At 45.0% G+C, this 25,137-nt stretch overlaps 1 protein-coding gene across 4 annotated transcripts in view; it reads right to left on the bottom strand.

Moving 5' to 3' along the window:
- The window catches only part of Suv3 (Suv3 RNA helicase), a 75,252-nt gene that overhangs the window by 34,512 nt on the left and 15,603 nt on the right, over nt 1-25,137 (bottom strand). For 3 of the 4 annotated variants that reach the window (XM_084587390.1, XM_084587427.1, XM_084587288.1), the window contains exons 7-10: nt 22,005-22,192; nt 11,135-11,186; nt 10,762-11,075; nt 10,324-10,533 (exon numbers count right to left, since the gene is read on the bottom strand). In XM_084587390.1, the coding sequence (XP_084443516.1) occupies nt 10,324-10,533; nt 10,762-11,075; nt 11,135-11,186; nt 22,005-22,192 (764 nt within the window). The remainder of the gene's footprint in view (nt 1-10,323; nt 10,534-10,761; nt 11,076-11,134; nt 11,187-22,004; nt 22,193-25,137) is intronic. The other variant, XM_084587339.1, reaches the window with a different exon arrangement.

Raw genomic sequence — 25,137 nt, 5'->3', positions numbered from 1 at the left:
GGGAAACTCGCCCCGCAATGTAATTATTGATTGCTATTTTCGGATCGTTGACAATGGTTTTTGCCGAGGATCCTGCTATGGCGATGGCGACCTCTTCCCCCGTGTTCGTATGAGTCGCGGAAACCACCTTGCTAACCAGCAGGTTACCCTGTTCGTCAGTAACGGCCGCTACCATTCTGTCTTCATCACCAGTCTGTTGCACCAACGTACTCCACCGACTTGTCATCATGAAAAAGTTTTGCCAGATTTCTGGTTCTATCAGCTCTGTGTTCCGTATGGTGTTCGAGGTGCATGTTCTTCGGAATGGGTGGAATATTTAGCTGGCTGCAGATCTCATTTGGCAGATCCACTTTGGTTCCACCCTGACCCTCATAGCTGATGTTTAGCTTGGCAAGAAGAAATTGGCCAGTTGGTGTGGCAGAGAGGCGTTCATATTGCACGATCTTAACTGCCTCTATGATCTCTCCTAGCGTATTGAGTATGCCTAGATCTAGAAGTGACTCATTTGACATGCGGATAGGCAGCCCTATTGCTTGTTTAACGCACTTTTTGATGATGATGTCGATTTTATCTTTCTCAGCTGCCTTGAGTCAGAGGTATGGACAAATGTAGGCTAAGCGGTGTGGTTTCTACGTGGGCATAGGCTACCAACCACTGCGAGTTCGAGCGTCGTGCGAGCCGAAGCCCCGATCAGCCGTCACCGCGCGCACACTGAAACACCGCAGCGCACTCAACCTCCACAACAGGGAAGAGAGCACTTCGCTGCAAGGACACAAGCCTCCAAGTTCACAAAGGAGACGTTTATTGAAACGCCATCCTCCAGCGGCGCACACACACACACACTACACACGCACACACATACACAAATATACAAATGCACATACACACACATACTCAGTCACCATGTCCCTGGAGCGCGCGAGGAACAAGGCTTCTCTGCGCGCACGCAAGGGCGTGCTGTGATCTCTCTCTCGCAGTGACCAGAGGGTTCCTTTGAGAGAGAGTGGGCAACCACTGCAAGGTACGCCTGTCGCGGATCGTTGGATCACGATCGACAGGCTCGAGCTGCGCTCTCAGGTACGACCCGGAGTGGACGAACTCGAGTACACACTGGTCTGCGCGGACAAAGGCCGGCAGACAAGAACAGTTGTGTACGCACCTTGCGATGTCTCGAAGGGGTCTCTCTCTGGGCTCCGCTCGGACGGTCGCGCGAGCGCGGCCGTCGAAGCGGTGCCGTGTTCCCGCCAAAAGGCGCCAATGGGAACAGCCACTGGGACGTCAGGGCGGAGCTGTGGCCCGAACGACAGTGACAAGTCGTCCGAGCCTCTCTCCGCCGCCTCAGGCGGGAGAAAGGGAACGAGGAGAACAACTGGGAAGCGGGCGGCGGCCGCGCAAAGGGCAGCCGCAGCAAGCCCGAATCCCACAGCGGCTAATCGCAAAGGCCTAAAATATCGGTTGTGAAGGTGTACAGGGGTAGTCAGAAGTTCCCAGGCAGCTCCGAATAGCAAGGAAGCAGCTGCTCCGCTGCTATTCAGAGTTGCCTGGAAACTTTTGCTCTCCACTATCGCGGCGCTGCTATCACATTCGCGCCGGTGGCGAGGGTATGCTCTGAGAGAGGGTCCAGCCCTTTCATTCTTGCTCTCCTTGATGACAAAGCATCGATATAGATAGTGCGGCACATGCCTTCACAGTTCTTTCTTTGGATTCCGCTGCGCTGCCTGCCCGTGGCGCGCCAGATGACCATTCTCCGAAAAGAAACATCATTAGCTGTGCTTCTCCGTACTTTTTGCCTTCTTAGCGTTTACCTTGACATAAGCTCTTTCACAGATTGCGGAGCCATCACTGTGCCTTCTTTAATCATTTCATTTGCTGACACTTTACTGCACACGAATCGGGATAGAACACTCATTATTTCTTTGTGCTTCTCATGGGTTTTCTTTGCTGCATTATTACAAGTTCCGCCTCTCGAACCTTGTATTAGTGAACGTGTTCAGTATCCTCACTCATGTTAAGACCCACGTATGATGGGGTTTCAGCACATGTTACTGACACTTCGTACATTTTTACGCTGTATGAACTGTCAGGATTTCCTTTTAGCACCTGGGCTCGGCTTTTTGCTCTCATGAGAATGAAAATCTATATTGTCAGAAAACAAGTGGGCAACGAATGTCCATGACTGTGCCCTTACAGTTGAATGAATGACCTGCCTTAGAACAGTTTGGGAATGAACATACTCAGGTAAGTGGGCTCATTTTCCCAATGTTGTGAAGAAAAATCCATCTCCAAGGTGTGCTGTCTGTAAAGCACGCGGGAAGAGGAGTGAAAGCCGTTGGGAGTGTGACAAATACAATGCTGCTCTTTACATGTCAGGTAAGATCAAACAAAGCATGGTCGGACGACCTTTCATATTTATTTGAAAATTTGATATATTGTTTTCTGATGACTGGAAAGAAAGATCTGCAATTGGTTTTGCTGCGAAAATGTTTTCAAGGTGCAGGGATTTAATAATTACGAAGAGGTGGAGTGCTGTGCATATCTTCTTTGTGGTTTTGGCCAGCTTTGGGGTTACGAATTAGACAAAATATAATACATGAACGAAAGAAGCAAACAGTCGGCGAGACCAAAAAAAGTTTTTTTTTTTACTTTGGTACTCACCTTAATTAGTACTGTAATCAGTTTAGGAGAAAGCTAAATATAAAGTAGAAGGAAAACAATTTGGCGATGGTGGGAACCGAACCCACTACTTCCGAATATTGCGTCCGGTGCTCTTACCACTGAGCTACATCGATGGCTGTCTAACCTGCTACATTCTTGGGTATTAGTGCTGCCTGTAAAAGAACCTTGAGAGAGTTCATTTCCCCTTCATTTATTTACAAAATATAATAAAGTTACGCAGCTGAAAATTGTCCGACTAAATATATGCATATTTTCTTTGTATTCAGTTAATATTCGCTTTTGTGGGTAGTGTAGATGTTTCTATAAAATTCCTCGAATAAGGCCTAGGAAACTAAATGTTACGTATTTTGCTGACCTTTATCTCAAAAAAGGTTCATGCTAGAGCTACAATACTTCCACACTATGTTCTCAGAATACTTATCTATTAAACTGCTAAAGTTCATATTTATATAACGTTTCCGTCATACTGGGACTACCGCTTACCGCTCGATGTGGCTGTGCTGCCGTCACCCTTCAGCTATCATCTTCTTTGCTGGCAACCTGGGACACTACACTTCACCACATGTCTACATAAGCAGCTGCATCAAGCGCCCAGTTTGGGATCTGGCACCGACATGGCAGCCAGAAATTCATGCTTGGTCTTTCTTCAGGTTGGTTACTTTTATCGTCCTGTTAGCAGTAGACCATTTAGAAAACTGGTATCAAATAAGATCCCAACTCACCATCCACTGCCTTCTTGACGATTATGCAGTGTCTGTCGAGCGCACATGCTATTCGCAGGTTGTTATTGCTTTCAGGGGATATTGAACAAAATCCCGGACCCCTGTCAGCTCAACAAGAAAAACAAATGTTCGATGTGATCATGACAATACCATCAATGCAACAAACACAATCAGAAATCCTTGAACAAATTCAAGCCTTTCGTACGAAACAGCAGGATCTGGAGCAAAAGTTGCTGCAATTGGCAGGAAAAATTGATTCTGTGGAAGGGAACGTCCTTTCTATAACGGATGACGCAAAGAAACTTTCTTCAGATCTTGCTGTCTCGTGTATGAAACTGCAGGACTGCCAAGATGATTTGGAAAACAAATGTAGAAGGAACAATTTAATCTTCTGTGGAATTCAGAATAGCTTGAAAGAATCATGGGCTGACTCCGAGCAGAAAGCGATTTCTTTCTGCTTGCAACAACTGAACGTCACAATTGGCCCTGAAGTCATTGAAAGGGCGCACAGAATCGGCAATTTTTCCCAAATGAAACAGAGACCACTGATTGTAAAATTCCCATCGCTTAAAGATAAACAACGGGTGCTATCTGTGGCCTCAAAGCTGAAAGGAACAAATTTTGCACTAAGTGAAGACTACTCAAGAAAAGTACGACTTGATAGGCAAAAATTATTTCAGTTTGCTCAGACGCGTGGAGGCGAATTCAAGATTAACTTCAACAAATTGAAAATGCGCAACCAAACTTTTTTTTACAACAGTCAACAGACACTGTGGATCTATTTGCTTCGTAACCATTACAGAATGCACACTCCCGCAAAATAAGAATAAGTAATGCTCATGACCTAGTGTCTATTACAGTAAACTGTCGCAGTCTAAAAAAATAAAACGATAGAATTCGCTTCACTCCTCGAATCATCGAAGCCGCATGTTGTCTTTTTAATGGAATCTTGGTTGGACGATACAATCAATGACAACGAAATCTTTCCGCGCAATTATGTCGTTTATAGACCAGACCGCAACGTGCACGGTGGTGGTGTATTTGTTCTTATCCATGACAATATACTTAGCATGCCGATAGACATTGAAACCGAATCCTGTGAAACAGTGTGGTGCAAAATCCTTCTAAAAAACGGCATCTCTCTTGCAGCTGGTTCGTTTTACAGATCACCCGCTTCTAGCAATTCCCAACCTCTGTTTGAGTTGAGCAATATACTGTTAAGCTTACAAACAACATATATAATACTTGCTGGCGATTTTAACCTGCCGAACATTGATTGGTCCTCGTTAAAGCCTGTACTTAACAATGCATCCCTACTGTACACAGTTTTTCAGGAAATGGTTACTGCGCATTCTCTCCTACAGTTTGTTAACACGCCGACTCGGACGAGCGGTACTACCGCAAATGTACTGGACTTATTCTTCTGTAATGACCGTGATCTTGTATCAAATATTGTCACATTGCCCGGGATCAGTGATCATGATGTTGTTGTCACTAAGTTATCTTGTTCAGCCCAAACCTGCCACCGTTCAGGACCACGCAAGGCGTTCTTTTACGAAAAAGGCGACTACGCCTCACTGTCGGCCAAACTTGACGCATTTTTTTCCCCATTTCCGATCACATATCTCACGCCTTGATATTACAATCGAACCCGGATATATCGAATTTTGGTTATATCGAACTCACAGAATGTCCCCTTGAAAATCCCATCTACCAGCAAAAACGAAACAGCCAAAAGGAATAGAAGCCTGCCTAGATGATGCTGAGAATTACAACAACCTCATTTTCTACTAACAGCCCTCCACCTCTACCGTGATCACTTTGATCTAACAAATCAAAGCTAAAGAAATCAAACATACCCACGATCTTGGCCACCACTTAAGTGCATGCCCCAATAATAGCTGAATATTTTAAAGCTAAACAATTAATCCTTTCATTAGGCTGCAACTTGAAAGATAATAGCATTGCGTGGGACTTTTCACACCATGTCTGCAATGAATGCATCTTGTTGCCTCTGAAAAGTCCAAAACCGGAAAATTTTCCCTGCGCTACAAAACACTGTTCATTCGATGAATCCCTTGCATTGAAATTTTTCTTTATCATGACTTTCACAAACATATTCAGTTTCCTTCCCAAACACAAGAACATTTATAATTTTGTTTTATTGTCCACAAGAGAACATCCTCATCTTAACTGTGACATGGCTCACAGAAGACACCACTAAATCACAAGTTTTACCCGATCTACCAAATTTTAATGTTTTCCATAAGCGAGGGCTTCTGCGGAGAAGGTGTTCTCATCGTCACTAACCAACAGTTGTCTTGTGCCATTGCTAACATTCAATCAGAGCTAGAAATATCATAGGTAATTGATATTTCCGCACCTCAATCCATTATAATAGGTATCTACTACAAACCACTCCACAGTAATAAAATGTTTTCTTATAGTCTTAAAGATAGCTTAAATCAACTCGCTATTAAACATCCTAACGTGCACATTCTTCTTTCTGGTGTTTTCAATTTCACAACTATTGACTGGCAGAACCTAACCCCTACAGGCAACGCAGAAATAACCAACTTCATTAATGTTTGTCTAAATTTCAACCTCACCCAGTTAGTAATGGAACCCACACACACCACTCGTGAATCTCCTAAAGTCTTGGACGTCATACTGACAAATCAACCTGAAAGTTTATCATCTCTTGCTTATCTCCGCGAAACGAGCGACCACTAAGTTATTCATGCGACATTCACTTCCGCACTGGAATCACGCCAAATATACAGTAAAACAATTCGCCTTATAACAAAGACAATTACAGTGAAATTACCCACAATCACATTGTGTGCCAATCAGAATAAAACATGGTTTTCAAAGTCACTAAAAACACTCGAAAACAAGTGCATGCACATGGAGCAAGTACTATGCGGCCAAGGATATCTATTTGCAGTGCATTCATAGCGCCAAACGCACATTTCTTCACACTGACCTGCCTAAGGTCCTAACAAATAACCTGAGAAAGTTCTGGCAAGTACTTAACCCTCAGCAGACGCCCATCACCACACATACCAACACACTTCGGGAGCAGGCGTCATTGAATGCGCTGATATATTCAACACTGCATTCTCACCAGTCTTCACGCACGAAACCAATATGCCACCATCAGTCACAACTGCTTATCCTTGGCCTCTTCAATCACATTTTCTGGGCATGGAATCTATCATAGAAAATATTATGCACTGACACCACCAAACAAATAAAAGCATATTATTGTTACTGTTTGCACTCTCCACAGGAAGCTTACCCAACTATTGAAAGGTGGTCGCTCCAGTCTTCAAATCGGGTAACAAAGAATCACCTCTTAAAACTACCACCCCATTTCGTTAACCAGCGTGTTATGCAAAATTATGGAACATGAATTTTCTAGACAATAATAATTTTTTTCATTTCATGCTTCTCAGCACGGTTTCTGTAAGGGCCTATCCGGCGGAACACAATTAGCTATTTTCGCCCATGACTTGCATGTGAACCTTGATTCTAACCTTCAAACCAACACTATTTTCTTAGACTTTGCCAAAGCTGTTGACAAAGTACTTCACAACCACTTAGTACTAAAGCTTTCCTCATTAAACTTAAACCCTAACATACCGTAAGGGCTAAAAGAATTTCTAACTAACTGCAACCAATTTGTTTATGTTAAAAATGAAACCTCTAGTTCATTGTTAACATCAGGCATCTCGCAAGGGTCAGTCCGTGGTCCTCTTCTATTTTTAATATATATAAACGACCTACCCACTAAAGTATCCTGTAACATTCGTATGTTCGCCGATAACTGTGTTACCTATTCCACAATTCATAACCCCTCTGATCAAACTGCTCTGCAAAAAGGCTTAAATTACACACAGGACTAGTATAACCAATGGCTAATGGAACTTAACCATAACAAATGCAAACTGGCATCATTTAGTCACAAACATCATCCTCTCATGTTCTCTGTGTAATCTCACATGACAGGGTCGAATTACCATAATTACTCGCATAATGCTTGCACCCCCCAATACAGCTGTCGAAAATTAATGGGTGAATGGATGGGTGAGTAGACGGATGAACAGATGGGGTGGGTGGGTGAGTGAGTGGATGGATGGATGGATGTTAGGAGCATCCCCTTCGAAACGGGGTTGGTGATAGTCATCACCATGCTCAACCTTTTTTATGTTTTTTAACTTAAATAGTCAGTCAACTTTAACCACTTTCCTTTTAGTCCCAGGTTATCTTTATTACCTTTTCATGTTTTTTACCTTAGATAGTCCGTCAACTTTAACCACCTTCCTTTTAGTCCCAGGTCATCTTTAAATACCCATGTTTAATTTCAATTTAGCTTCCATGTGTCCCCTCCCTGCTATTTATCCACCAATCTTCCTCTTGCTTACCTCTACCGCCGATTCGCTCACACTTTCTTTGTTACCTCTAAACACCAGGGCCTCGGCTAGAGTAACTATGTACACGTGGACATTTTGATCAATACTGCCACACTCCAGTATAAGATGCTCAACTTGTTCACCTCTATAAAGATGCCTGCCGAATGCGCTGAAAACACGCTGCCCTTTCCACGTGAGGCGATCTTTACGACCCAACATGCATTTGCGCATGCGCTTTCAGACAGCCACTGTCAAAGAACGCGGGCTTTGATCACCCAAACCCCCTTTGCGAAGATAGGGCGAGACATCTTTCTACAGAAGGCTCATGCACAATGGTGCACATTCCACCATTTTAAGACCTGTCTCATTTCCATCTGTATTACTTGTTTTGTTCTCCCGTGTTCTTGGTGCCGCATCGCGATGGGGCGGTACGCAAGCTATACAGTTGCATTTAAGCTGAAAGCTTTCGAGTATGCGCTAGAGTATGACAACCGTACTGCCAGCAGGCACTTCAGCATCAACAAGCTCTGCGCATTCTACTGGAGATGGCGACTGCAGTATCGACACAGACTCGGATCAAGACTCTGATCAAGAGTACAACTGTATGGTCTGTTGTCCTCGAAGAAATCTGAGCTGTTAAGGGGGGGTGTCGTCAACTCTTTCCTGTGCTATAGGAGCAACCCGGCGCCCCAACATGGCAGCGCCCTTCACCCTTCTGTAAAAGCGTCTATACCACAAAATGCGGGGAGTGTTGGTGAGGCTGCGAGCGGCAAATAGTGCTTTAGGCGACCCTGTACATTTATAATAAAGGTAAGTTCCGCTTGAAAGTAAAGTTTTAGTTATATTTACAATACTAGCTATTTAAATTTGCTTTTAGTGCTCCAAAACATTCGCTCCAAAACTTTCCTGGCATAATTATCGCACCCCCTAAAGTAGCATCAATCCTCCACGAAAAAAAGTGTGAGCATTATGCGAGTAAATACGGTAATTTAGATTTAAAAATACCTGGGCAAAACGAGGATCAATGATCTAACCTGGAACGCACATATCACTAGAGTAATATCATCTGCTAACAGAAGTCTTGGATTCTTAAAACCGTCATCTGCGCCTTGCGCCATGAAACCTGAAATTAGTACTAGCTTACAAATCACTTGTACGGTCTAAGCTGGAATATGCCTCATGCATCTGGAGCCCTAACCAAATATAAAATATATCTAACAAATTTGTTAGTATCGGTTCAGAAAGAAGGCACTAGATTGATTCATTCATGCTACTCGTATAACGTCAGCATATTATAATTAAAAAGAAAATTTGGTCTAACAACCCTGGCTTGTCGAATCGCAAGTATGTGCTTAATTCACAAGTTCTTTTACAGTTAGCTTCATCTCGCACCTTACATCAGCCCTCCAGCATGCATTTTGCTCCGCGTTAGTCATCTTGTTCACATTCCCGCACTACCACATTTGCCGCATTATGCCCTGGACTGGAACAGACTTCCACGTCGCAATAACTTGTCCACCCGCATTTTTAAACCATGTATCTGCCATTTTCAACAGCGGTAATATATGTTTTTAATGTTTTCTGCTCATGCAAGTGTTTTTTGTTCTACGCGTTATGTACCGTATTACCCTCAATCTTGGGGGCCTTTAAGGTATTAAAATGAAGTGAAAACTTCAGAACAGTTAAGACTGTAGAACACATGATTTAAGACATAATGAGAACACATGTTCAAGCAGTAACTTTTAAAAGCCTCAATTCTGGCATGGAGTGCAAGATGTTTCTTTGTAACGAATTTACCCAATGCATCCATGATATGCGCTCAGCCACATCTGTATGGTGCACCTGTACCTTCTTTTGCCATTTGACAATTAAACAGCCATGACATGAAAAAGGGCCGACTAGTTAATACTCCAACACAGACCACCTTCAGGACAAATGACTTTGTAGTAAAATATTAACCAGAAGGGAATAAAATTGGAATCAACCAGGCAGAAAATTTGGTTGCAGTGACTCGGCAAGTAAAAGGTGACCCGTCCATGTTTGCATATGATGATGCTCCCATTGGAAGAAGTCTGCAGGGTGATAGGTGGAGAGCCTAGCAGCATCTAAATGTGAGCAGCCCAAAAGAAAGAGGACGCCTTTGTGCCAAATCCATCTTTAATAATCTGAGGAGGAATTTGTTGCGGTCAGATTTATACAAGTCTGGGGTATTCGATCGCAGCCGAATTCTCAAGTGTCCCTTTTTTGAACTGAATAACTAATATCGTCATATAATTCATATTCAAAATTGCAAATATTTGCACACCTGTAATTAGTACATGCTACAGGAGCTGTAATTTTCCTCTGTGGTGTGCAAATTCCCCAGCACGCACTTAAATGTTAGAATGGCACGAAATGTTTGATGTTACCATTTGAAAAAAAAAATTGGCAGAGACATTCAAGACTGCTTACAGCTGGATGTTTGGACATACATTAGTATTACTGAGAGTAGGTCAAAATGATAAACCTACCACTAGATTGGCCAGCGTTGCATGTGGCAGGTGGTAGGCAAAGAGCTCGATCTGCTCGGCCGTGGGGTGCAGGCCTGCCACTTGAATCTGCTCCACTGGGGCTGCCAAAATCTGCTTCAGTGCAGGCAGGTCTTGGGGCTTCATTGTGGTCACCCGGCCAACCTCAAAGCGGCTGCCAAAACGGCCCGCTCGGCCTGCAATCTGCAGAGCCTACAGAGGCCAAGTTACATGCCCATATGAGGATTTCAAATGGGAATAAAAAGCTTGAAATTATTGTTGGGCCAACGTGTCACTCTTATCATGATTAGTACTAGATGCCAGTACTGAGCAGCTGTGGCTGTTGCAAATGGAGTAAAATGTCCAAGCAATGTGTTAAGCTCTAAAGCCTCATGTGCTTGAAATACCTTAGGTAGTGCGCGTGAGTAAATAGAGAGGCACCTGAGAGGAAGATATGGTGTCCAGCTGTCGCTCGCCCCGCTCATTAAGTGCGGGCTTGACAAGGGAGTAGAAGATGACGCGGCCAATGCTCAGGTTGAGGCCCATGCCAATGGCATCTGTGGCCACCAGAACTTTGCACGGGTGGGCAGGGTCATTGAACTTGTGGGCTTGTGCCAGCTTGGTGCCCGGGGGCAGGCCGCCATATATGACCGCACACTCGAGCCCCTGCCGCTCGATGTGCAAGCTCACTTGGTAGATGTCACTTTTGCTGAAGCACACGATGCAGTCGCCTGGCTGGATCTTTTCCAAGCTCTCTAAAGAAAAACAATGCTAACATAAGCTCTGTTCTCACATCCCCCTCAAATATACTCACCAAGCGCTCTGTTCTCCACCACTAGCTGTGTCAGGCGTTTGTACTTCCGAACCTACAAAGTCAATTTAGTCCTGGTCAATGCCAGGTACTGAACATTTCATAAAAGCATCAGGAGGCGTCCCTTTGGATGCAATTAAATATAGGTCAGTATACTCTCTAACCAAGCTGTATAAACCCGGAGAGCCCACAGTGAGAAATTATGTTGTGTGCTAACTTTCAGTTGCTAAACAACGCCACAATTTGTCAGCTGAGAAATCATGCCATCTGAAACATAGGTGTGTGCAAAAGATTTCAAATACAAATAGAATATGTTTGTTGTCGAATTCATATTCACATTGGAAAAAGTGAGGAAATTTCACATTTGAAAATTACAAAATATGTACACCAAGAATTTTTGCATTCATCGCACCGCACACAGACTGCGAATCATCCTCCACTTTGTAAAGTGGGCACTTGATGAAACTGGGAAGAAAACACCATCTGAAATGCCACTGTGATTTCTTTAGGCCCATTCAATGATAAAGGCCGAATAACCAGAGTTTACTGTATTGCAGGTCCTTCCTGTACAAAACCAATACAGTAAACTCTCAAGATGTACTCTTGCTTAAGATGAACAGTGGAGGTTGTTTGTTTGGCTTCCCATAGAGTGAATGCAAAGAAAAAAAATCCGCTTTAGATGAACACTTGGCACGCACTAATTGGTTAAGGTGAATCTTCCAACTAGTCGCACCCCACCTGTGCACCTTTACTCGACTGTCCGCACTTAAGAAGAAGGAAAGAAAAAACAAATTGGCAATAGCTTAGTTAGGCAACGTCAAGATATACTTTCCTCTGGTTTCGGCATGTTGCCGAGCCTACTGATTAGCAGTGAAGAGACATTGGTCGTCACAGATAATTTTTATTTCAAGCATAGAAAGAAAGATGGCTCGGTGATCAGTACAGTAACACGCGGCCATTTCGATTGAACGTATGCAGAATTTTGAATGTAGAGATTCTCTTTGATATATGAGCTCAGTGGCAGTCACCACTGTGTGGTTGGGACGTTGGGATTTGATGCCAAATTAAAGTCGAATTTCTGTTTTATATTGTTACGTGAAGGCTTATTGTATTTTATTTTATTTATTTATTTATTTTATTACCTTAAAGACCCCATGCGGGGTATTACGTAAGGTGTGGGATGAGCAGAAAAGGTACAAGACAATGCAATATGTGAGATCATGTACAAAAAATGTTGTTTAGATTGCTGGCAAACGATAAAGGGCAGGTAATGTCGACGATATGCTGGGGAAGGCCGTTCCAATCTTTAGCTGCACGTGGGAAGAAGGAGGCTGAAAAAGTAACAGTTCGGGCACGTGGGCGAAAAACTTGATGCGTGTGGCTAGTGCGGTGGGAAATGCAAGATGCTGGCGTGATGTAGGGGGGACGGTACAGTGATAGCGTGGCTATGCGACGACGAACGGAAAGAGGCGATAGTGCTGATTTAGCTTTTAGGGCTGAAACACTGACGCCGCACGAGTAAGAAGAATGAATGAACCTTGTAGCGCGGTTTTGAACGGCTTCTAGATCGTTTATGAGGTTAATATGATGCGGGTCCCATATGGCAGATGCATATTCAAGTTTAGGTCTAATGAGTGACTTGTAGGCAAGCAATTTCACGTGATGCGAGGTGAGGCGAAGGTGACGTTTAAGAAATCCCAGAGTTTTGCTGGCAGATGATATCATGTTAGCAACATGTGCCTTCCATGTTAGGTCATTAGATAATGTAACGCCTAAGTACTTGAAAGATGATACAGATTCTATGGACTCATTAGCGATTTTGTAATGGAAGGCATGACTCTTTTTGCGACGGGTAATGGAAAGAAGCTTGCATTTGCTAGGGTTCAGCGTCATAAGCAAATTTTTGCACCACTGTTCAATTTGGTTAAGGTCCTGCTGGAGGGCTTCTTGATCAGTTATGTTTGTTACTTGGCGGTAAATTACGCAGTCGTCAGCGAAAATTCGAATTTGGCAGGATACATACTGTGGGAGATCGTTATTATATACAGTCAAACCCGGATATATCGAACTCGAAGGGGATCGCGAAATAGTTCGATATATCAATAATTCGATATACAGAAATCGGCTTTTGACGGCACTTACGATGCGAAAAAACGATACCGTATTTGCTGCGTAGTCAACCCACTCGCATAATGAACCCACCCTTCACTTTTGAACCTGAGAATTTGGAAAAAGAAAAAAAAAAAAACAGCTCGCTCACATGCAAGCGATTGAGCGATCTCAGCCACGAGCGGCAGCGTCAAAGCGAAAAATTTCCAACTTGCTGGAACTGCGTCCCTCTCGCCGCTCGAGCCACCGCGGCAGCTCGGAACAAGGTTTCTGTGCCGCCGCAGCGATTTCGCTGCATGTCGATGACGCGCGCCACTCCGTTTCGGTCGTCTCATCCACAGCTCATTGGCAGTGTGCCAAGATGCTGCGCAGCGATAACATCACGGCGCAGGGCAGCGCGTTTATCTGTTTATCTTTTGATAGCTCCTGCGGTGGCGGGGAGCGAACTTGGCAGTGTGCCCGTGATGGCTTGATTGCACAAGCCTGGTTCTATTTATCACGCCGCACTTGGGCGGGCGTCATGATCGTTGATTCATACGTGCAAGGATAAACGACTCCCCCCCCCTAAAAAAAAAAAAGAACCTGCCGCTTTTTAACGTCCGCAGCCGGCCATATCTTACACTACGCCCCGCGTACAGCACAGCGATAAGAATAGAAGACTCTCGCAAAAAAAAAAAAAAAAACCGCACACAGAGAGAGGGAGAGACCTGCCGCTTCTTAACGTCTGCAGGCGTCATAGCCACGTCAGCCGCCGCGCGCAGTGTTCGCAACACATGCTGGTGAAAGCGTCCGACGTCTGTCTGAAAACGGGTGCGATTATCTGGCTTGACGCATGCATAAGCGCGTGCTGAAGGAAAGAGATAGCTCGGCAAAAGAATGGGCACACCCACGCACATGTCTTGCAAACGTCATGTACTGGCGCGCGGGAAAGGATAACTGCAGATGCGCGCGCACCTTTGGAGAATGGGCGCGGCGCTGCCCAGACCAGCCGTCGCCGAACTGTCCCCTCATTCCTTCCGCGCGTGGCTTGAAAACGTCACGTAGCAAACGGCAAAGGGTGATGCGATCGTCTTTAGGGAAGGCACACTTTCCAGTGCGTGGTGCGGAGTTCGATATATCGAACGACCGGTGAAATTGAGTTCGATATATGACGCGGCTTTCCTATACTTTTACATGGGATTTTCAAGGGGATATTCCACGAGTTCGATATAACCAAAATTCGATTTATCCGGGTTCGATATAACCGGGTTCGACTGTATTAAAAACAGTAGGGGCGCAAGAACGGAGCCTTGTGGGACGCCGGATGTTACAGGGAGAGGGTTGGAAGAGTGGTTGTTTACAATGACTGACTGAAAACGATTTGTTAAGAAGGCCTTGATCCAGTTTAGCATGTTAGGATGTAAGTTTAGAATGGAAAATTTTTGTATTAATCGCTGATGTGGAACTTTATCAAATGCTTTAGCGTAATCCAGAAAGATGGCGTCAACTTGAAGGTTAGCGTCCAGGTCAGCATGTAAGTCGTTGAGGAACATGGCTAGTTGTGTTTCGCATGAATACCCCTTACGGAAACCGTGTTGGGATGGATAGAAGAAATTGTTAGAGTCTAAGAAGTCCATTACCTGAGAGTATATGACATGCTCCATGATCTTGCAGGGGACGCTAGTTAAGAGAAATAGTATGGTAGTTTAGGGGGGAATTTTTGTCACCTGATTTGTAGAGTGGAACGACCTTCCCAAGTTTCCAGTTTTCCGGAATGAGACCTGTAGAAAGTGATTGCGAGAACAATAATTCTAGATACACTGCACTAATGCACTTCGTGTTTTTTAGTAGTTTAGTGTTTATCTCGTCGAGGCCGGCTGACGAGGAAAGTTTCATTTTCTCAATTAAAAACGAGATGCCAGTTGAAGAAAAAGTTATTGCGTCCATCGGTAAGGTGGCATTAGTAGGAGGTATCCTTGGAGGCGGGTGGCGCTCCTGGGTGAAAACTGACGAGAACGCCGTATTGAAGATGTTAGCGCATTCTGTGTTGGAGGCTTGAATACCGGATGCATGAGTGAGGGTTATTGAGTGTGATGGTTCGGGATTGATAACGCGCCAAAATTTTTTTGGGTTATCGCATAGCATGCGCGGTAGGTCGCTGTTAAAAAATGCGTGTTCAGCATTGGTGACAGAAGTCAAGTATTCCTTTTTCGGCTGAAAAGTATTTCTCCCACGCTTCGGAACTGCTTTTCAATTTGGCAGTGCGAAAAAGCTGCTTCTTTTTATTCTCGAGTCTTTTTAGTGTCTTAGAAGACCAGGCTTTAGAGCGATTTTCACGAAAAGTTATTCTAGGAATAAATTTTTGTGTTAGTTCGTGGAGTTTATCTTTAAATATAAGCCAATTCTCGTTAACAGATCTCTGGTTATAACCGGCTTCGAAGAGTGGGAAAAAAATGCTCAGTTCATGATTAATAGCATTGTAGTTACCCTTGTCATAGAGGGTGATTGTTTTCTTTTGTATTTCATGGCGCTTGGCGCAGAAGGAAAAATCTGTTTGAATAACTTTATGGTCGCTGATGGGCTCTAAGTATGTAATGGATGACAAACTGTCAGGATGAGAGCTTAGTATTAAATCTAAAATGTTGCTTGAATCGTCTGCGATGCGTGTTGGGCTGGTTACTAGTTGGTAAAGATTAAAGTTCAAGCAAACATTTAGAAAATCTCTTGATTCTGCACTGATTGGCTGTGAATGAGAGCGGTTGAGCCAGTTTATTTCTGGATAATTAAAATCACCAAATAGAAGAATAATGCGCGTTCAAATAAGAGGTCATGAGCTGGTTGAGCATATTGTTGAGTTCGCGGGAGAAGTTTGGGCTTGCATGCGGAGGCTTATAACACACGCCGATTATAAGTACAGCACAAAAGCCACAGTATCTCTAAGTTAGATGGTAGGCGGATGGGTGAACAAGATAATTCTGGTCCAGCAGCTATCAGTACACCACCCCCTCGAGAATCTATGCGGTCCTTTTGAAAAACAGAAAAATTTGGCAAATCGGCAATAACTTCAGCATATCATCATTAGTAAGCCAGTAAGCCAGGTAAGCCATATCATTAGTAAGCCAGGTTTCAGTTAACAAGAGCATACTGCTGTTAGATGATGTGACTAAGCTAGACACTCGTTCTCGTTTCGGCATAAAACTGTGAATATTAGTGAAGGTTACAAAGAATGATAGATGATTATTTGGTGAAGTACAGGGGCAGGTATTGATTACTTTTGGGGGGGTGACCGCTATATCTCTTGAACGGTTTGCGATGGGATATCGTACATATAAGGCTTAGCACCAATGTGCAATGTCTTGTAGCGAAGTGAAAACTTAACTTTTTTTAATTTGGCGAAAGCTAGTTCCAATTCACCTCATCTGTCTCCTCAGGAACCTGTATGAAGGGCAAGAGGCCACAGTCAGAACTGGGCATGGTCTTACTGATTGGTTTCCGATTGAGAAAGGAGTGAGGCAAGGCTGCATACTGTCGCCCTGCCTATTAACCTATATGCAGAGTGCATCATGAGGAAGGCCGGTCTGGACAAGTCTTCAGCTGGAGTGAAGATTGCTGGAAAACGTATCAACAACCTTAGATATGCGGATGATACCACTTTAATGGCAGAAAGTGAAGTGGAACTCAAGAGACTTCTGATGCGCGTACAAGAAGAGAGTGAGAAGTTTGGGCTTAAACTGAACATTAAAAAGACAAAGATCATGGCGTCTTGCCCTATCAAGTCCTGGAGCATCAATGGACAAGAAGTGGAAGCTGTGACAGATTTTCTCTTCTTGGGCTCCAAGATCACCTCGGAAGGAGACTGCAGCCATGAAATTAGGAGACGCCTGCTTCTGGGAAAGAGAGCAATGGTTAGCCTTGGCCGCCTAGTAAAGAGCAGAGACATTAGTCTGCCAACCAAGATCCGTATAACTCGTGCTATGGTCTTTCCAGTTATGATGTATGGATGCGAGAGTTGGACTGTGAAAAAGGCTGACCGCCGAAGAATTGACGCGTTTGAATTGTGGTGCTGGCGGAGAATCTTGAGAGTTCCTTGGACGGCCAGAAGATCAAATCAGTCGATATTGTCGACCATAAACCCTGACTGCTTATTGGAGGGTCAAATTCTAAAGTTAAAGCTCAGCTACTTTGGTCATCTGATGAGAAGAGAGGAGTTGCTGGAGAAAGATTTGATGTTGGGAAAGGTTGAGGGTCGCCGGAGAAGGGGTAGGCAGCGAACGTGATGGTTAGATGGCATCCTCGAGGCACTGCAGATGAAGTTATGTGATGTTAGGAAGATAGTGAGAGACCGGAAAGCGTGGCGTGACATGGTCCATAGGGTCACGAAGAGTCTGACCCGACTGAACAACTGAACTGAACTGAACTGAACTGCCATATGAAGTTTCCAGCATTGTGGTTTTCTGGGGATGACATTTGGTGCAGATAAGATTATTAGTGTGGGTAAGTGGTCGCCCCATAGGGGTTGTCCAAAACATGCAAATTAAAATCGCTAAAAACACCGGCTGAGCTAAAAGACAAATCTATACAGCTCATTTTCCCCAAGTTTGGGGAGCAGTAAGTAGGTTTACTGGTGTTTAGCAAGCAAACGTTATTGCATAATATAAAATCCTCTATAATCTGGCCTTGCATGTCAATTTTTTCACTCCCCCAAAATGAAGAGTGGGCGTTAAATCTCCTACCAGCAGAAAAGGTTCTGGCAGTTGATTTAAAAGGTCTTCTAATTCATTAAGAGTTATATTAATATGTGGCTGGAGATTTAGACTGCATATAGTGATTGTTTTGTAAGTTACGAGAGTGGCGGCCACAGCTTCCAACCTAGTTGTTGGTGCGAGTTCCCGAGCTGCAATACTGTTTTGAACTAAGATGGCAACGCTGCCAGAGAGTATTTGCCTGCTCTGTCGCAGCGAAAGACGTTATAATTTTTTTAAGATTCTTGTGTGCTGGGGACCCAGGTTAGTTTCCTGTAAGCATAGAGCAAAAGGTGAGTGTACAGCTAATATGTCTTTTATATCCTGTAAGTTATTTATCAGTCCCCTGCAGTTCCAATTCACTATGAAAGCCATCCTATTCTATGTGGGTAAACAGAAACAAACTAGGGAGCTTTTGGCCCCATTATTCGGGGTTTGTCTTTTTTAGCTTTTTTCCAAAGAGTCCCGCCGCCTCTGGGATGTTGACGGCTCAAGACTACCTTGGTTAGTTGTATCCATTGCATCTTCTGATGCAATGGACGTCCGTGCAGAACGCACAGAGGGATTTGAGTTTGGTTTCCCCGTGTGCGGGGAGGCCTTGTGGCCGGTCGGCTGGACAGACCGCACGGTCTGCTTGGTGTGAGGTGGAGTAGCACGAGCCACTGCCACCTGGGGCGCAGATGCCCCTGCGCCAGGCTCACTGTTTTTGGCCTGGGCAGGTACTGAAGCCTGCTGCGGCGCCATGCCCTCTTGCGCCACAACAGAGTATGCAGGTTTGTGCAGCAATGACAGTCTGGTTTGAGCTTCTTTGCAGGTAATGTTCTCTGTGACTTTCAGTGTTACGATTTCTTTTTCCTTTTTCCATGTAGGACAGGTTTGTGAATAGGCTGCATGGTCACCTTCACAGTTAACGCACAGATATTATTCATTTTGGCAGTTTTCAGCAGCACAGGTCGCACAGGTCTGTTGGCCCCTGCAGCTCTGGGAATTGTGGCCATACTTTTGACAGTTGTTGCAACGACGTGGGTTGGGAATGTACTGTTTGACGTTTAGTTTCATGTATCCCACTTCAACAGTGTCCGGAAGTTTGCTAGAGGCAAATGTGAGAAGTGCTTAGTCAGGATTTCTTTCCCATCTCGCTGTATTTTGTCCTTCAAGAAGTTCCTCTTCTGTTAAGTGTATGAGGTCATAGTCTGAGATTACTCTATGAATGGCATTCAAAGAGCGGTGGGGACTGATGGTTAGGGGGATTTTTCCAAACAAGCTAGCAGAGGCAGCTTTCAAATTGCTGTTTATAGAGTACAGTCGAACCCGGTTATATCGAACCCGGATATATCGAATTTTGGTTATATCGAACTCACGGAATATCCCCTTGAAAATCCCATGCAAAAGTATAGGAAAGCCGCGTCATATATCGAACTTAATTTCACCGGTCGTTCGATATATTGTCACGTAGCCGTTTAGGCCCGTAACCAGAAGGTTGGGTTTTAACGGGGGGGGGGGGGGGGGTTGAGCAGTTAGCAGGCGCAGAAGAGCAGATTCGGAGCACCGAGAGACGGCAGCTAACTTCAGCTTCTTCTCGAACGCCACGGGGCCACTTCTTCGAGTCCGCGCACGAGACTGTCGATGAGCAGCCGCCTAGCGGCTGCTGTTGCACACGCTACATTACCCCCCTCTCTAAAAAAAAAATAATAAATGTCAACTTGATGAATTCGAAAGCAGAGAGAAAAAAAATAAAGCAAGAAACATGCGTTAGGTGGTGCGCTAACAGAAGTGCCACCGCATCGCGCTTACGTCGCAGATCGGTGTTGGTCTCTAACAAAATATGGCATTACGCAGGGTGTTAGCCACACAAGGTTTACCCTTACCGCCTGGAAGAAGGAAAAACCAAGAAAAGAAGAGGAGACAGGACAGTCGAAAGAAAGGATAGGAAAGTGAAAGATGGCAGGGAGGATAGGAAAGGGCGACTACCGATTTCCCCCGTGTGGATCAGCCCGGAGGTGCCGTCTGTGGGAAGGGTGGGCCAAAGTGGTGTGTCGCCTCCGCCGAGGGGCCTTAAAGGTCCAAACACTTGGCATCAGCTCAACCACCAGGATCCCCTTTTCCCCAGACACGGCTAAGCGTGGGTGCTCAGGGTCCGTGGTGTTGCACAATACACACAAACACCTGCTTTAACCCCTTAAACGTTTCGGACGAGCTGCGCTCGTCCTTGCAAAGCCGTCCCCAAACCGTTTTGGACGACTATAGCTCGTCCTCGCTGAATAGGTTCTTTCCTTCAGCGTTTCGAACGAGCAGCGCTCGTTTGTGGCTTAGATGGCATTTTGCTCGACAGATGGCAGCACTGACCTGTTAACTTCGTTTTTGTCTACCACATAAACGTCTTTTACGTATGGCAGCATAATAGCCGAAATCAGCACGAAAAAAATAAGCAGTTTTGTTAAGAATTTCGTTGATATAAAAAAACGGTGAAGGGGTTAACAGGTGCCCCCTGCGGGGAAATGAAAAATGGTTTTAGTTAATCTCTCTTTTTTTTTTTTTTTCGTTTTCTCAAAACAACCATCTTGCTTCTTGCTCATTTGCATAAGCGATATCTCTGCCTTTAATGGAGGTAGAACCATAATTTTTGTTGTGGCATGTAGCTAAAAGTGCAAAGCACACAATGTTAGGTACAGATTTTGCAATTTACTTTTCAAAAGTTGTCCATTTTTGCTCCAGATCAGACAGTAGGGCACCCACATTTGGAACAGTAGACTTTGAACTGCTATAACATCGCTAATATTTCTTATATCAAGAAAGTGCTTCTAACATTGTATTCCTTATACTTTCTAGTACCTAGCAAAATGTCCATGTGAATTTTTTGCAGTGCAGTTATTTTTTACTGTTTCCGCAAATTATGAACAATTAACTTCACTTATCTTTTGACTAATTGGCCAATTGGAAAAATGGTTACATATTTGAAATCAGTGCAAGAAACTTACTCAGAATACAAAGTTTTATCAGGTTTGGACAAAAATGAAGAAAGATAGCTTTAAAAGCCATGTCCCTCCTTAATTATCAACACGCCACACAAATGATCGACGCTGCAAAGACGAGGTGGGACTACAGTACGCTGTTGCTGCGCTGTCGATCGATACATAAAGGCTGACACCTATTTTATGTTCTGCTCCTGAAATATGATCTGAAGCAGAAGAGTACAGTCTGCACGAAGTTGAATTGGACCAGCTCATGCTCTTTTCGTACTCCGGCGCCGACGCTCACCTTCAGTCAGAAGCCATCACCTTCTCGGTTAACATCGCGATCCGAAGTGCCAAGCTCAGGGGTTCACGCATGCAGTGCATGCAGCACTCGAGCAGACGACTTTCACAGCTACCGGAAGTGTGTCCGTGACGTAGAGGCTGTTGTGGCTGCAGCTAATGGCAAGTGTCGTTCTCTGCAGTTGTGACGTATGTACTCATCGTAGAATAGTTCCAAATCTCACCGCCACATGAGAACAGAGCAGCCCGCAAATTTCAAAAAACGCAGTTTTTAAAAATTAATAAATCGCTGCCTTTGTTCCAAGGTGTTGTACTTCAGGGGAACATTTGGAAGTATTCATTCTACACATTCAAAACGTTTATCAGTGGCCTTTCCAGCCATTTCATAGTCCTTTTAAGTATCATCACTGTTTGTATTTGTAGCTGACGTGCATGAAAGTTAAAAGTAAAAGGCTAACTGCATGATTGCCACACTTGAAAATCTAGGCAAAAACCAAAAATTTATTTTGATAGCGCTAAATAAAGAATGTCATTGCATATCCCTCATCAAAGTAGGTATCAGAACGCAGTAGGCTAGGCCAGCAAGTCACCTCTCGTACCTGACCCCAGTGGGCCCTCTTCTATTCTCCCGATTGGAGTCAAGAGTGACAACACTTGCATCATATTCTGTTCCCTAGGCAAATAAAGTTTAACTAGCCCAACATAAAGAATTGCCAGCTGGTAGCATGCTTTATTATCAGCCCCTCATTAAAATGCCACACTAATGGGCTAAGCCAAAACAATTATTACCTCCAGTTCTTCTCCCAGGGAGGCCAGCAGAGTGCGCACGAGGCCCACAGCAGCCGCCTCCCCACACAGGTGCACCTCCTTGGCTGCCAGGCCCAAGAGGGCTCGGGTCCAGGCCCACCCTCGCTGGGGGTCACGCATCATCTGGATCTCGTCAATAACTGCCACATCATCTGCAAAAATATTCGCCCCTGTTTCTGCATTCTTAAGACAATCAAGATCCCAACAGCACTTGACCAAAGTGGCAAGAAAACATCAGTCTTGAGTTAATTCAGACACATGTTCCCTTGAAGGGTGAATTAAAGGGAAGCTGCACCGGTTTTAGAATTTGATGCGCTTCAGAGGGTCGAATCTGCAGGGTTTGTATGTTAAGTATACGAAATATTTTGGCTTTAGCTTTTGTAATAGTGACGTAATCATCGATTAAAGTTGCTACCCCGTTCAGGCTTCTCCGCAGTGCACAGCGCTGGAGGGGGGGATGTCAGTAGCAGACGACAGGAGCACGACAGGCGGTAGTGACGTCAAGGACGGCGTCTACCTCTCTTCCGCTTCTATTGCCCGAGCAGGCCTTGCATCACCTGTCGCTTGCAGGCTACGCAGTGCAACTTTTTTCTTGTCTCGCGCTTGTTTTCTTCTTGCGAACGTTACCGCAAGCTTTTTCAGTGCATCTTGCACCGTTCTTCACGAAAAGAACGACCATGCCGTGGTTCTGCGCAGCCTATTACACTGGCGGCCGATAGGATGTCGCGTTTCATAAATTCCCAAAGGAGCGCAAGTGGGTTGCCGCGGTCAAGAGGAAGGATTTCACGCCTACAAAATCGTCGGTGATCTGCTCAGATCATTTTCGCGACAGTGCCTATCACCAAAGCTTGTCGTTGATGCGATCTTTTGGGATACCGATCAAATCTGCGCGATTGAAAACCGGTGCTGTGCCTTCTGTCTTCGCACACAAGAGCACCTGTCCGCCGCCAAGAGCTGTTTTCGCAAAAAGAAGAAAACTCGAAGTAAGAGGCCCAATACATCATATTGCTCTTCTGTTCTGTTTAAGTTTTTGTTCTGTGGGGCAGATGGGTGGCCGGGCAGATGAAGGCACAGGTGAAAGTAAAACTATTCAGCATTGGCGCCTGCTGACGCGGCTGGAAAACTGTGAGAAGTAATGTCAGAGAGTAGGACTTTTTTTTTAAGAGGAGGGAGTGGGTAATTAGTGGGATGTGAGAAGCGCCATACCTTCTACACGCGCTCATGCATAGCCAGGAACCCCAACGCCGCACCCAGTACAAAGTGCGCGCCGTGCTTCGTAACTTGAACCGGGAACTTGAACGCCCCAGTCCGACGCGCGCTAGCCGCGCGCGTCGGACTGGGGCGCGTTATATATCTCTGTCAGCGGAACAAGGACACACGAACTGAATTTTACTCCGAAGAGGATGCATTTATGCATTTTTTTATCTTCCTTGGTTGCACCTGGATAAAAATAAAAAAATGCGTATAAACTTGTTCTTTCCGGAGTAAAATTCAGTCGCAAGTCTAGTGTGTGTCTTGTCTCCCAGCCTTCTGTGTTCATCTTTCTTTTGAGCTACCCACTGTCAGACTCATTTCAACAGCTATCCCAATTAAGAAGAAATCGGGGCAGCTTGATGTCTGTGGTCGAAGTCGCGATGTTAAGCGCAGCTAAATGAAGTGCGCTAAACTCACGACATGGCAGCGCGTGACTGCCGATAGCTGTCCTAGCGTTTCGGTACTTTTACCGGTGTTCTAAATGGGATTACGCGCGCGCAGCAAGGCAGCGGCCTGGCTTCTCGTCGGTACCGCGCTCCCGCGTTAATTTGCTAAATCCCGCCAGAATAAAATGTATACGTACTCGAGGTTGCGGGAGCTGAGAGCATGACTTTTGGTGTTTGCTGCTCTTGTTTAAATTCACGCAACAAAACTGGGGCGACGGCTCGTCTGGATGAATTCATTTGTTTACAATCGGAACATCAAGCGCATTGACGTGACACTGCTTCGTTCGAGTCAGGCAGGAGATTTAGGGCACGAGTAACGCAGATATGTTCAATTGAGAGCGGATCACAGGCGCATACAGCAGTGCAGCGCAGCGGTACGTACCGGTGTGAATTTCCCATGCGGGAAAAGGTTAGCGCTGTCTCCTCGCTCGTCATGTCGCCGCTGCCGCCAGTGTCACCTTGTTCCGAAGCTGCCGCTGGTTCGAACAAGTACGGCTCAATATCATATTCCCCTGAGCAGCGTGATCGTTGCATGTTCAGCGGCATACATCCACAGAAAAGCACGTGCGTGCATGTACAATCGCTTGGACCGCCGCTACCACTCAATGGCATGCCGTCATTGACGTCACGGCGCGCTTGACCAATCAGAGGCAAGAGCGCCACTTTCAAAACGCTCCACGGCGTTGGTGCACGTTTTTCTGATTAAAAAGTAGTTTGCGGTCACTTATGACTAAATTTAACATCTTATTCGTGTTCAGGGGGTCGTAAACTATATATCTGTATTCCGAACTCATTTTTTAAAAAAAGTGATGCAGCTGCCCTTTAATGACAGCTCCACTCGGTTTTATAGAAGTCCTTCCAGCACAAAAAATACAGTACAGTCGAACCTGGATATATCGAACTCGAAGGGGATCGCGAAATAGTTCGATATATCGATAATTCGATATACAAAAATCGGCTTGTGACAGCACTTACGATGCGAAAAAACGATACCGTATTTGTCGCGTAATCAACTCACTCACATAATGAACCCACCCTCCACTTTTGCACTCGAGAATTTGGGGGAACAAAAAAAAGCGTTAAGGCCAGCTCGCTCACAAGCGATTAAGCGATCTCAGCGACGAGTGGCAGCGACAGAGCGAAAAAATTTAAACTTGTTGGAACTGCGTCCCTCTCGCTGCTCGAGCCACCGCGGCAGCTCAAAACAAGGTTTCTGTGTCACCGCGGCAGAAATCGCGAGCGTTTTCGCTTGCATGTCGATGGCACGCGCCACTCTGTTTCGGTCGTCTCATCCACAGCTCATTTCTTGGCAGTGTGCCAAGATGCTGCGCAGCGTTAACGTCGGGGCGCCTTTATCTTTTGATAGCTCCTGCCGTGGCAGGGAGCGAACTTGGCAGAGTGCCCATGGTGGCTTG

Source organism: Amblyomma maculatum, chromosome 1, assembly GCF_055883805.1.
Source record: "Amblyomma maculatum isolate TAMU_Amacu chromosome 1, ASM5588380v1, whole genome shotgun sequence".
NCBI lineage: Eukaryota > Metazoa > Arthropoda > Arachnida > Ixodida > Ixodidae > Amblyomma > Amblyomma maculatum.
The sequence above is the reverse complement of the archived record's forward strand: the minus strand, read 5'-3'. Positions and strand labels throughout refer to the sequence as shown.